The following is a 13,709-nucleotide window of genomic DNA, read 5'->3' as shown; positions in this document are numbered from 1 at the left end:
GTTAACTATTAGGTACTAAACACTAACGAGCTAAATATCGAAGATCTTGTTTTCCCCTCTTATAGCCCTCTATAGACGTTAAATACCGTTTTCTTAACTTTACCTAGAGCCTAAAGTTCTATAACCTAGAAATAAGGCAGCTGTAACTCCTCTAAGTTACTCTCTAGATACAAAATCTTTTTAACATTTATACTTAGATAAGACATTCCTTAACACTAAAGAGGAACAAACTATACGACCTTATAAAGAAGAGTACTACTTTATACCCCCCTTATAGAAACCTGTTATATTAGTTTAGATCCTTCTCTAATAAGTACTAAAAGATATTATAAAACTAGTAAATAAGTGACTAGCAGTCTAGAGGGTGAGTAGAGTTACTAAGACCAAGGGGAGAGGCATTGTGAGTAAAAGGAGATAAATAATTGGAGGTAAAGGATCCTAATAAAAGACGAAGGATTTAGAATATACTTATATAGCGACGATTCCGTAAGTAAGGCTCCGTCTACCTTTTCATATTACCCTTAAGATTATTTATTAATAACGCATCGCCTTTATAGGAGAGAAGAAATAAAAAAAATAAAAAGAAGAGATAGAATAAGAGGTCGAAAATTAGAACATACTTGTATAGCGACAATTCCGTAAGTAAGGCTCCGTCTACCCCCCTATATTACCCTTAAGATTGTTTATTAATAACGTATTACCTTTATAAGAGAGAAGAAACTAAGAGAATAAAAAGAAGAGACAGAACGAGAGGTCGAAAATTAGAAGCGAGTAGGCAGTTCCTATACTTCCCTCAAGCCAGGAGATCTTAATTTAGGCCGTAAATTATCCGGACTTCCTTAGGAAGGCATCTCTATGCGGCATATTATTAAGACCGGAAAAACTAAAGAATAGAACTTATAGCAAAGTTCCTGTAAGAATTCCGTATACGCCGCCACTTTATAAACGGGAGGGAGCTCGCGGTAAGCAGCCCCTTTAGTATAAGTTTTTCCTTTATGTCCCATTGTAATATTAACTAACCCCTTAATAGACTCGGCCTACGCTTTATAGATTAGTTTGCCTAAGGATATCTAGTATAAGCTAGGTGCAGAGCTTTATATAAAGCTTTGTGTAGAGCTTTATATAAAGCCTCTATAGAGCTTTACGTAGAGCCTCTATATATAGAGCTTAGTATAGAGCTTACTTAGTATAGAGCCTTTATATATAGAGCCTTATATAGAGCCTTGTAGAGCTTTATACAGAGCTTCTGCTAAGCTTTAGTAGAGGGCTTCCCCTAAGCCTTATTCTGCAGAGCTCTTATAAGCTTTATATCTATATAATATTACTTATCCTTAGGATATTTAGATAAAAGTGCTACTATTTTAAAGCGCTTTATAAGGTCTATAAATCCATACTAATAGAAAAATTATTTATTTAATATTGGGGGGTTTATTATAAGTATAAGTATATTAGGGTATTTTGCTAAGACTATCCGGATAGTCTCTGGATACTATTAGTTAATAGGTCTATTATCTAAGAGGCCTATCCAGCCTCTCCTCCGTAGGTCTAAACTAAAGAAATCCTTATTATTTTCCCGTTTTTTTATTTCATTTTCGTTTCCTAAATCTAATCCTAACTTTGAAATATTTTTTTATATTTAACGTTTAGTAAAAATAAGTAATAATGGTCTAATAAAATAAATACCTCTTACGCTACCTCTTCTTCTATAGATATGTTTTAAACCCTTCTGCGGTAAAGGGTAATCTACCTTATATTCGCTAAGTTAAGTTACGGGACTTATATCCTTAAAATATACTTTAATACTACTATATAGCCAACTACTTAAACAGTAAGCCTTCTACTACCGGATTTCTATTAATTATTTAGATCCTAATAGCATGGAGCTAATATACATATTTCTTTTCGTCTAGAAATACTACTGCTTTTATTAATAAACGAATTACCATAGCGCTCTAAAAGTTTAGCGTTATTATAGGCTACGGAATATAGATAAGAAGCAGAGTCTTATATTCTACTAAAAGCAGGAGCTAACGTCTAAGCGATAAATGATTTTGGTTAGACGCCGCTGTTACTAGCTATAAGTAACGGTTATAAGGCGGTAGTAAAGCTACTTCTTATACGGGATAACATTGATCCAAACTCCGAGGATAAATTTGGGGCTATACTACTGTTATTAGCTGCAGAATATAGAAGTAAGGTAGTAGTAGAGCTACTACTTATACGGGATGACGTTAACCTAAATCCTAAGAGCGCTCTTAGAAATATACTGCTGTTATAGGCCGTAATAAACGGGCACGAGGGGGTAGTAAAGCTACTACTTGCGTAGGATGGTGTTAGCCTAAATCCTAAAGGCTTCTATAATTAAATACTGCTATTAGCGGCTGCGGAACATGGGCACGAGGTAATAGTAAAGCTATTACTAATAAAGGACAGCATTAGCCTGAACTCTACCGATATTAAAGGTTGGACTCCGCTCTTATAGGCTATAAAGAGTAAATAAGAGGGGATAGTAAAGCTACTGCTTATGTAGAAAGGCGTTAACTCTAATTTTAAGGATAGTAATAGTCGGACACCGCTTTTATAGGCTACTTAATAGGTATATAAGACTGTAGTAAAACTATTACTTAAAGACGGCGTTAACGCGAAATCTAAGGATAAATATAGCGAAACGCCGTTGTGGTGGGCAGCGGAGGGCTAGCATAAGATAAGAGAAATGTATTTATTAAATATGCGGCTAGTGGGGTTAATAGATAAGACATATAAGCTAGTAGTTTAGTTACTGCTTAGAAAGGATAATAATATAGACTTTGACACTATATATACTTAACTTTTATTAGAAGACTAGTTACTAAGAAAGAGTAAAGGCTGCGGTTAACTTCCTTATACTAAGCAAACTGTTATTACTAACTCTAGTATTATTCTCTCCCTCGTCCTCTCTCTACCTATATTTGTGCCAGCTACCTCCTAATTTTGCATCGCATTAAGTTACGGGGGCGTAGCCTCATCTAAGAGATATCTGGCGATCTCTTAGCAGATTGCGTAAGAGCCCCGCTATATTAAAACCTTACGCGTTATAGAACGAACTAAAACTAATAGGTATAATTAGTTATGGACCTGAAAACGCTGCACATCCACGCTATTTATTAAAAATTTACCGCCTATTTCTATCACTCACCATCCCTTTTTAAAAATTTATTATTTGTTATCCTTTTTTAAGTAAATATGCCGCATTTAAGATCCTAATTTATGTGGTCTTGGCGCTTAAAGCAGCACCGAACGATTAAGCTGTAGCGCCTATATTATTCCTACCTGCGCCCCTTACCTTACTGTATTTACTAAGACCGGAATAATAGGGCTTTTTTTTTTTAATTTAGGAAGTTACGCGATGCTATTACCGCTAACAATTAAACTTTTAAATTTATTGTTTACTGTTTCTTTAAGCGTTCCAACAGGCCTTCTAATAGGCCTTTAATGGGCCTATTCTGCCTTTAATTAATAATGGAATTATTATTAGCTCTTTCTATTATCGCCATCTTCTTTAGTTTCTATTTTTTTTTACCTATAGCAGACTGCGCTAACTCTGCGCTTTAACAGCTACCTCTAAACCTTTACTAACTATCCTCCGAAGTGCTTACTTATTAGATTAAGCCTAAAGCCTTAACGTCTACTATTAGAGACATTTTTTACTTTCTTTAGGCGCAAGATAAATATTTCTATAAGCATCCTCAATCTCGGATTTAATTAGCATTTATCCTTTTACTTTTAATTCACCATAGATTATAGGCGACCCACTATTTCCCGAAAGGACTCCACTATTAGGATTTTAGCTTATTTATAACCACGCATTAATATAATATACGTTTCCTATTACTATTAAATTGCAGTGCAGAACCTAAATCAAAAAAGCAATTAAATAAGTAGGTTTACCTAAAATATACCTATAACTGCTCCTTACCATAATTAGGGTCACGATGGTGCTTATAGATAATTTATCCAAACGAGACATATGTCTGGTTACCTTTTTTCTAGCCCTTGCAATTACTAATAGTGTTATTTAAGAAATCCGAAGTGTATTGGATCTATCTCTACTCTAATCTAATACCTTAAATAGATTCTTTTAATTATCCTTTAATGCGGATATAGATAAAGTTCCTATACTGCGACCAATATGCCCTATAGGGAGTATAGCGGCCAACTCTGCAATAAAACCAGCAGTGCTGTAAGATATAATTAAAGAGCTCGCAAAACGCGGGTGCTATAAGCGTATATTAACGGCCTTGCTAAAGGATAACTATAGGGCCTACAGGAAAGAAGTAAACGCGTAGAAAAGTAAGGCAATATATTATTTATATAGTTCTATACTAACATTTTAAAACTAATAGAAGCTGTTAGATAAGCCACTACTAAGCCAGTTGTATTCGCAAGAGGACAAAAAGAGCAAATTTTAAGTCTTTTATGGTCGAACTCAGTTCTAGAGGTTACTAGTACTTAAACTTTTAAAGCTAAGCTTAGGGATATTAAATTGCCTTAAAATCTTAAATGTCTACTAAAATATAAGCCCTTAAGATATGAAGTTATTTACAGCTTCTATCGTAATCGGCATTATACCCTTAGTGAAGCTATTTAACCGTTAGTGGAAATAGCAAATGGCGCATAATATACCGTTTATTTTCCAGAGGCTAAGCCTAATATTATAGGTTGCTATCTATAGTGCAAAAAGCGCCTTTTAAGGTGAGACTTTAGCTTAGTATAGAAAGGCGTTTGCTTATCTTTTTAACAGGATTCTAATAAAGTTATATCTACTCCGTTGCTGCTAAGAGAGCAAAGCTTCAGCTACTAGGGAAATTTTAATAGCGCGACTTAAAGACTGCGTGCCAAAATGCCTTTAGGCTGGCTGCTCTACTTTATTTAAGTATACTAGCATTAATGTCGCCAAACAGGTCGCATCCTATATTACCAGCCATTTGCTATCTACGGCCCTAGAGTATTATTTATAGAACGGGTGCCTCCGCCCTATAGAAAACTATATTAAGCTTAGCTTATACCTCTTTTAGGACTATAGCGTTCTATATAAGCTAACTTTACTAATAAGCGTATATTTCTGCTATAAATGTTCTTTATAAATAGAATTAGACTTAAATTAGGCTAATTATTATTCTAGCTACCTTTAAACCCCTTTTATATTCTATGGCCTCATATATACTTATAGAATTGTTACTATTACTAGGCGCTGCCCATTTTGCTTTAGCTAGTTAGAATATTAATAATTTCCAAAGCCGCGTTACTTTAACGCATATATTAATCAGCATATAAATAAGTTACCTAAGGGGCCAGCAGACTATCTAGTGTGTAAGTATACCTCCTAGAATCCTTATAAGTTATAAAGTCACTTAGACAAAATCCATAGAGTTTATCCTATAGGTATAGGAAAGAGCCTAAAACATAAAAGAGAAAAAAATGACGGAGGAGGAGATATATAATTTTACGCTAGCAAGATATAATATTTATTAGACATTTAAATAATATAATACTATTTTACTTTATAATTATTTGCCGTATATTCCTACTTAACCTAAATTATAATAAAAATATATTTATATCCCAGTTTCTAAATTTATTAATTTTATTTTTAGAATATATTCTATAAATAAAATCTAGATCTTAGTTAATGGATTTAGAATATAGTTTCTTAAACGGTTTAACTTTATATATATATCTGCTAGCTAAGCCGTTTTTACTAACTTCTTTATATAGCTCTTTTACTCCCTCGCTTACTTATAAGGCTCCCTTACTCTATTATAAAGCCTCCTTATCTCTATATAGTTGTTTAGGAAAAATGTATATCTTTATCTTTATAAGAAGCCCCCCAAACTTTCTTAGACTATAACGCCTATACCCTAGACGTAGAAGATGCTACCTTACACGATTAACTAACTAGGCATTTAACTAGGGGGACAAAAATCGGCACACCGACTATTAATTACCTCCGGTATATTAAATTGTTCCTTAGGAAAGCCTAGCTGAGTTTAACTCTAACTAATCCCAAGTTAATGCGGATAAAGAAGATTTTGTTAAATTAAAGCGGCCATACGATTTAGTTAAGGCGCCTATTAATTAAGGCATCTAGTAAACTAAAATTTAAGTAACGCGGTTAAGGTATACTACGAAATTAACTTAACAGTAGCTAGGATACTCTTATATTACCCTATATAGCAAGATAGAATTAATATATCTAAGAGTAGGAATTATAAAGAAATCCCTCTTTTCTAATTACCTACTAATATAGGCAATGCACTGTTTCTATAGCTTAGGACAGGTTTTAGATAGCTATACTATAGCAATTAATTGTCCTATATTCTTAAGGCAAGGCTAGCGGCGATAGTTATAATAACGTGCACGTAAAAGAACCTAAGCTTTTAGGCGTTCCCAAAGTTAATCCGGCGTAACTTTTATAGGGCTCTTCTATATGCCCGTTTAGTTAGTAAGTAAGGATTATAGAAAACGCCTATAAGTCTGTATAAGGCGCAAGCCCTAAATAGACATGTATTTAGTACCGCATATTTTTATTAGAGGCTATATACCAAATCTATTTTAATAACAGAAGTAGGTAAGGCTGAAATAATTATACTATTATATCTTAATATATAACCAACACATTAGATATAAGAAAGCCGTTAGGAGTGGTATATATAGATCTAGCAAGATATTAATAACTAAAGACACTAAAAATCCTAATTAAGCGGCGTTAAGCCTAGTATATACTAATCTCCTTATATTGTAATTGTTTCTGTCCTGTCTCGCATATAATAAAAATCTCAGCATATACTATCTTTTAAGAAAGAGTGAGAAAACCGCAAAGGGCCTATAAGAGCTGTTTGGCTATTATCCGACCTTTTATAGTAGGAGGGATAAGAGGGCAATAGACTAGTTAGGGTAATAGAAGGTATTCGCGCCATAATTTACTAGGGTCTTCTCCAGCCAATATAGGCAATTTGAAACTTTAGCTAGTTAGTAACAAATCGGATGTACTATAAGGAAAAGTTTACCATTGTAAAAGGGATATTATGGTCCTTATAAGTAGCTGCTAGTACCGCACACGCTAGGATAGGGAGTACTATGACGGCGTTTATAAGGACTATTATGGTAAGCCTTCGGATAGGGTTATTACGCTCTATAGTAAACGAATTAAGCAATTCTTGGCGGTAGGAGCCTTAATAGTCTATAAAATTAGGCTGCTTTCTAATACGGCTTCTAAGGAGAATTAAATATACGTAGGTAATAAAGATCTCTTTAAGGCTAATAAGGCTAACCTCTAATATAAACCAAAAGTGGGAACTCTCTAAGAGGGATATATGGCCTACTTTGGTAACTAAACTATAGGTATAGGTTAAAGGGAAAGGTTAGGAGAGTATATAGGGAGAACCTACAGTCTAAAGAGTGCTATCCTTAATAAGAATACTACTGCCCTAACCCCCGTAAAAATCAGCTTGCTACTATTAACTTTAAAAAGAATATTGTTTAGCGATGTATACTATATTTATTAGCTTTACCCCTCTGTAAATTTACTTTATAAATTACTTTAATAATTAGAGGAATAGTTATAAACCCGTATAAAATAATAAGCGGTAATCTTGCGTTAGTTATAATAGAATATTAGTTCTATTTCTGGCCTAAAAATTAACTATAGTTCGATATATAGTGTATATAATCCCGAAATGCATTAATAATAACTAAAACAATAGCAGAAATAAATTGGGGCAATAAGAGGAGGGCTGCTAGCACTAAAGTTTATTATATTACTTTCTGTTTTCTATTACAAAAATAAAGATAGAAGTAGAAACTTAGGCAGATAAATATATAAGTAGTTAAGATATACTAAAGGAGAGTTGTTAATTTCATTATAATAGCGGTAAAGAGTATCTATATAAACAAACGAGGGCCGTAATATATATATATACGCACACGGCTAGCATACTTTTAGGATACAGTTTTACTTTATTTTACTCCTTTACTTAGCGCTTAAACTAGACATAGTCGGCTTCGGATAATGTTTAGTCAGTCCCCTACAACAAACCTTAGTAGCCTAACTAGAGAGCATTACATTTTAGGGCGTCTTATTTTTAGCCTAAATGCTTATACTCTAGAATTCTTATAGTTAGGAGCTCGAACTTTAGGTCGCTTTTAGGCCAGAGCCCGTACTTTAGGGTCACTTTCTATCCAGGCGCCCGTGCTTTATAGCGTCACTTTTTGTCTAGGCGCCCGTACTTTATAGCGTCTTATTTTTAATCCTAGTACCTGTGCGCGCTAGGGAGAAAAGTGTAAAGAAGGGAAGCAAGGTAGAAGCGAATATAGAAGATTAAAGATTGGGTATGGAAAAGTTAAGCTAACCTAATATGGCTCGGACTAAGGCTTCGTAGGGCTTAGTTAAATACTAAGCCATAATAACTAGTTTTAGTTTATTTCGTAATGCGTAAGGCTCTAATATAATAGGGCTCCTAAGAGCGGGTTTCCTAGGGTTAGTTATATAAGCGCCTATATACAATTACGTGGCTGGTCCTAAAATAAGCTAAACCTAATATACCAAATACAGATAGTTAACCTCTTTTTACAGCGGTTAATCGACCCGTTTCCTAAAATTAGGATCCTATTTCTTAAAACCGGATCCAGTTTTTAGGATCGCGCCCTTTTTATAGCAGTTAATTGGCTATCTCCTAGGGCCGGGTTCGGTTTTAGGATCGCGATTTAAGCCAGGGTAAAAATAGCCCTATACTTACTCTTCCAAGACCATCGAGCCGCTTAGCTTAACCGCTATACCTTTTTAGCCGTGTTTGGTGTGTTTGGCTTAGTAGACGTTCCTAATAGTTAACTGGCCCGTTCCCGAAAACAGACTTAGGATATAGTCTTTAGAATTAAAATATAGTCTTTAGAATTGGACCTAGTTCTTAGAATAAGATTTAGTTTTTAGAGCCGCAACTTAGGCTAATATTAAGGGATATATCCTATATTTACTTTTAACATTCCCACCTTATTAATATGAAATTCAGTTAACCTATATATTAGTTATCCTATAAAAACACTAGAGAGCTACTAAGCCATTAATTATTTATTATAGTTATATGTCTAAAGTAAAGATTACTATTAAGGTTAAAGCGAGCTGTAAATAAGGATTTTCGAAAGCAAAAGGGGACCTTTTTAGAAAAGGCTAATAGATTAAAGCGACACTTTGACGTAGATTACTATATCCTTATATGGCGCAATAGTCGATTTTATATTTATATATTTATAGATTAATCTTTATGGCCTCCAAACCTATAAGACCTAGTAGGCCCTCTTCTCTCTATTACTATACGGAATATACTAACTGTTTTAAAGGAAAGGTTCTATCCTATTTTAGTTAAGAAGACTCTAGTATATTTTAACCAGGTTAAAGAGGATAGGTTAATAAAGGTTAATTCTAAGATATCTAGATTGGAAAGCGATAACCTTAAGGACTAAGCGAGTTATAGGGCGGCTGACTTATCACTGCCAAGCATATAAAGGTGGAGGACTTATTAAGCTTGCTTACTATAAGCAAGTCTCTAACTTTAATCTAATATATAAGAATTTGTTTATTTACGTATAGATAATAACAAGAGATTCTTAACATAGAAGTAACTGTATAGAAACAAAATACTAAGTTAAAGAAATCCTAATTAACGCCTTAATCCTTAATAAATGCTAAAAGAAATTAATGTAATTGCAAAAGTCTTTATAGGAAATTTCTTATTCCTTAGACTTCTTAGAACCCCTATCTTTAGTATAATCTACCTTTTTCTTACGTACTATTCTCCTTAATATCTCTTCTAATAGATCCTCTAATGCTTCTCCTAGTTAATCTCCTTGCTTACATAGTTTGCCCCTCTTAGCTATTTCCATTATAATATCTTTAAGCGGTTTATATATCTTAGCGTAACGGTAAAGGTAACGAGGACTTTTAATATAGTATAATAAAAGTTTCTTTTGCGGTATAGCCACCGCTAAAACCTAGGTAGGATACTAGTATATTACTGCGATAGGACCATATAAAGATATAATTCCTCTATAACTGGGGTTTTGGAGGTATGTTATGTCCTTTATTATATAATAAGTAGGTAACTAGGATATAAGATATTTTACTTATCCGCTTAAGATCTTGGCATTAGAAATTATTAACACTTTAGATGGATATATAAGGACTAAACCATTCTCTACTTAATTATTAGTGTTATAAAATAATATAGGCGTCTTGTAAATATACCTCTAGGTACTGGCGAAATATGTTTGGAACCTATAACTGTATTTATCTGCTGGGATAAGCCTTTAATATAGTTCTTTTTCGGTTAAAGCGAGTCTATCTTAGCCTCGCTATGGTCCTCTATTAGCTTAGGTAAGTCTGTTTTAAATTCACCGTAGCCTTCTAAACCCCTAAGGTAATTGAGGTATATTTTTTATATACTCGCCTAAACCGTATCCTCTTGTGTATCGCCCTTTATATTATCGTCCTTTTTATAAAAACTGGCCTTATTAGGTGTTTAGGTAAGTATATAAGGTATCTACTCCTACATACGACCGGAAAGCTATAATTGTTTCTCCTCTTTACTATCGGATGCCGCGTCTTTAGCGTTAATATAATTTTGAGATAATCTAGGGTTTCTAGTAGGTTGATAATTAGATATAATGTCTTTAGGGAGGTAGTATATGGTGATGTCTTTATAGGTACTAATTGAGGGCCTATAAGCTATATTAGCAACGTATCTAAATTTAGTTGAGGTAATATATATAATGTTTGGTATTCTTATAAGGATAGTAAGGGATATATAGTTAATAGGTTAAATTTAAAGGTAAGTTAAATTAATGGCATGTAAGAACTAGGAGCATAATATTTATACTCTATTTCTCTCCTAGGGCTAAGTTAGGATAGAAGGTAGAAGGGAAAGGTGGAGTATACTAGCCGCCCTTTTCCACTTTATATAGTGTCCGTGGTATAATATTTAGTGGCTGTAATTACTTTTAGCTTATATATTATCTGCGCCCGAGATTATAGGCGCCTAGAGTAATCTATAAGTGAGGCATTATTGGGAGTAGCCATTAGCTAAGCTGTTGCTGGATTTAAATAGCTAATAATCCCTAACGGACGCCGTATGCCTTAGTAGGGTTTAGAAGCGTTTATATAAAGTTATAAACTAGAATTGGAAGTTAACAATAACCCCTAATAACGTCTCCCTTAATAGGAATAGTATTATATAATTTACTTTTAACGCCCGTCCTTTACGGAGCAAGACACTACTTAAGCAGTAGACTTACCCTAGCTAGTTAATTTTGTATATTAACTCCCTATCTATAGTAAAGGAGCTATTAGTGCGCTGCTAGGAGGCTTAGTTAGTATCCTAGCTAAGCCCTTTATAAATGCCCCGCCTTATATAGGCGGTATAATAACTTCTACTAATCTGCCTTGCGCTAAGGGAGGACTTATATTTAAGGCGCTAAGCAGCCAGTACAGAGGCCTATAGGCTTATTCTATATCCTAATAATATTAACTACGATTTCTCTTTAAGTGGTATCCCGCAACCCTAAGTACCTATAAGCGCAGCGTCCCTAAATCGTCAGCTAGTAAATAGGCGTTTATAGATAGAGAAATTGGCTTTAAAGATGGTGACGGCAACGTAGAGGCGTTAACTAGTTAGGAGAGTAACTCTAGTAATAAGGATTAAGAATGGGACGCAGAGATATTATATAGCGGAGAAAATTGTTTTAGTACTAAAGGTTAAGAAATATAGGCAGACAGTAATAAAGAGATATTAAGCGACGAGGCTATATAGGCGATAATTAAATACGGTGGCCTTAGCTTTATAGTCCCAAATCTATAAGTATAGGGTATAAATGCAAAGAAGAGTTCTAATAAAAGCTAGTAAAAGGGTTAAAACTTTAGCCTCTTTTTGTTTAGCCTATCGCGAAACAAGATAATATTTTACTATTCCCACTAGAGTCTTAGCCCACTTAACTTATAGCAAGCTGCAAAGCATTTACGACGATCTATGCCTTCCCTTAGATAAGTTTATTTACTACCTTTATTGGTAATACAGGGTAAATTACCAATACTACTCGAGTAGATACAGTGATGGAAAAGCTTATTGTTCTAGATAGGGGAGGGTAAGGAACTTAAGGTTCCTTACCGCGCTAGTGCCGTAATGGCACGTGACGGCAAGTTGCCTTACGTGACGGCAATTTGCCGCATATAAGGGCAAATTGCCTTATTCCCGACACTGGCAACTCTTCTTTTTATAGTTACTATCTATATATAAATAGACAGTATATAATAATATAATAGTGGGCAGATTATAGCAGAATTTGGCAGGTAATACGCCTTATTTTACTGACCCGGACTTCTTCTAACCAATTATAATTTTCCATCCCCGGGATAGAAAATCGCTATTAGCTCGCTTACCACTAGCGCCTTAGCGGCACTCGCCGCATCTTCTACTCCCTCTTAACTTAACCTTTAACATATATATATAGAGTATTTGTATTAATGAACGTCTCTAGTGCCTTATTTAGGTTTGCCTTTGTTATCGCATCTACCAGGTTATCTTAGCTATTAATTTATTAAATCTTAAATAGTTCTTGACGCTTGTAAGATTGCCGTAGTGCCATAATATTAATTATAAGGCGCTTCTCCTTTATAGTACTAAGCTTAACTAAACACTTATAGAGAGAATATAAGTCGGTGTATACAATCATAGGGATAATAGGGAGTTTAAGTCGATTTGTAATTATCTTTAAGGTAGTTCTAATTATAATTGCTATGTTAACTCCGCTAACTATTCTATATATCTCTAACGCTAGAACGCTTTAAGTAACGCGCTTACTTTTGGTTAAGCTCTAATAGATAAAATTACCATGGATCGTAAAGTTACTCTCTCTAGTAGATTTATTTGTAATAATAATCTTATATCCTAGCTAGGAGCTAAAATCTTTATTATTTATAAATAATCTATTGACAAATATAAAGAGCTTGGCGGTAGGAAGGTTAATAGGTATGTAGAGCAGTCCTTAATCGAGATGGTTTATTTGCTAGAAAAGACGCTTATTTAGGGCAAGGACGTCCTCCTTAGTTAGTTCTTAGTGTTAAGCGGCAATAGAGAGATTAAAGGAAGCTTTAGGTTGGCAGATAGAAGTAATATAAGCTCTATAAGCGCGTTGCTCTACGTATCCTTACTTTAGCGACTTAATATTAATAACATTAATCTTCTTACCTTAACCCTTCTGGCGCAAGGAAATGGAATCCTTATTTAGGGAGAGGATGCATTTATTAAAGAGTAATAGTGTTTTTAAATTAAGTCTTTCCTTTAGCTTTGCTATAAGATTTACCTTTACTAGCTTATCTTCTTTAAGAGCTAAGAATTAGTCGTCTCTTAAGATAATTGTATTATTAGTTTGTATGCCGATGATTCTAAATAGGGTTCCTATAGTTATAATAAGGAAGCAGAGATCGAATATAGAAGTGGTCATTAAAAGCTTCTCTTTATGGTGTTTGCTGTAAGTAGCCCACTAATAGGTTCCTGCCTCCGCAATTCTATATAATGGTTTAAGCACAACCATAATTATATCTTCGGGATATTGGTGGCGAATTTGCTCTAGAAGATATGCCAATATTAAGCGCTAAAGGTACGTCTCTGATTGGGTGTAGGCTT

At 34.2% G+C, this 13,709-nt stretch overlaps 1 protein-coding gene across 1 annotated transcript; it reads left to right on the top strand.

Annotated features, from left to right (window-relative positions):
- Nucleotides 1-2,059: 2,059 nt before the first annotated feature.
- On the top strand, nucleotides 2,060-2,482 carry K441DRAFT_549574 (uncharacterized protein; the record flags this gene model as incomplete). The annotated part of the gene is made up of 2 exons (XM_067643011.1): nucleotides 2,060-2,192; nucleotides 2,379-2,482. Coding segments are annotated over 2 exons (237 nt in total), but the record flags the coding sequence as incomplete, so codon positions are not given.
- Between the last annotated feature and the right edge of the window lie 11,227 nt (nucleotides 2,483-13,709).

This window comes from Cenococcum geophilum (assembly GCF_001692895.1).
Source record: "Cenococcum geophilum 1.58 unplaced genomic scaffold K441scaffold_11, whole genome shotgun sequence".
In the NCBI taxonomy this organism is placed as follows: Eukaryota; Fungi; Ascomycota; class Dothideomycetes; order Gloniales; family Gloniaceae; genus Cenococcum; species Cenococcum geophilum.
The sequence above is the reverse complement of the archived record's forward strand: the minus strand, read 5'-3'. Positions and strand labels throughout refer to the sequence as shown.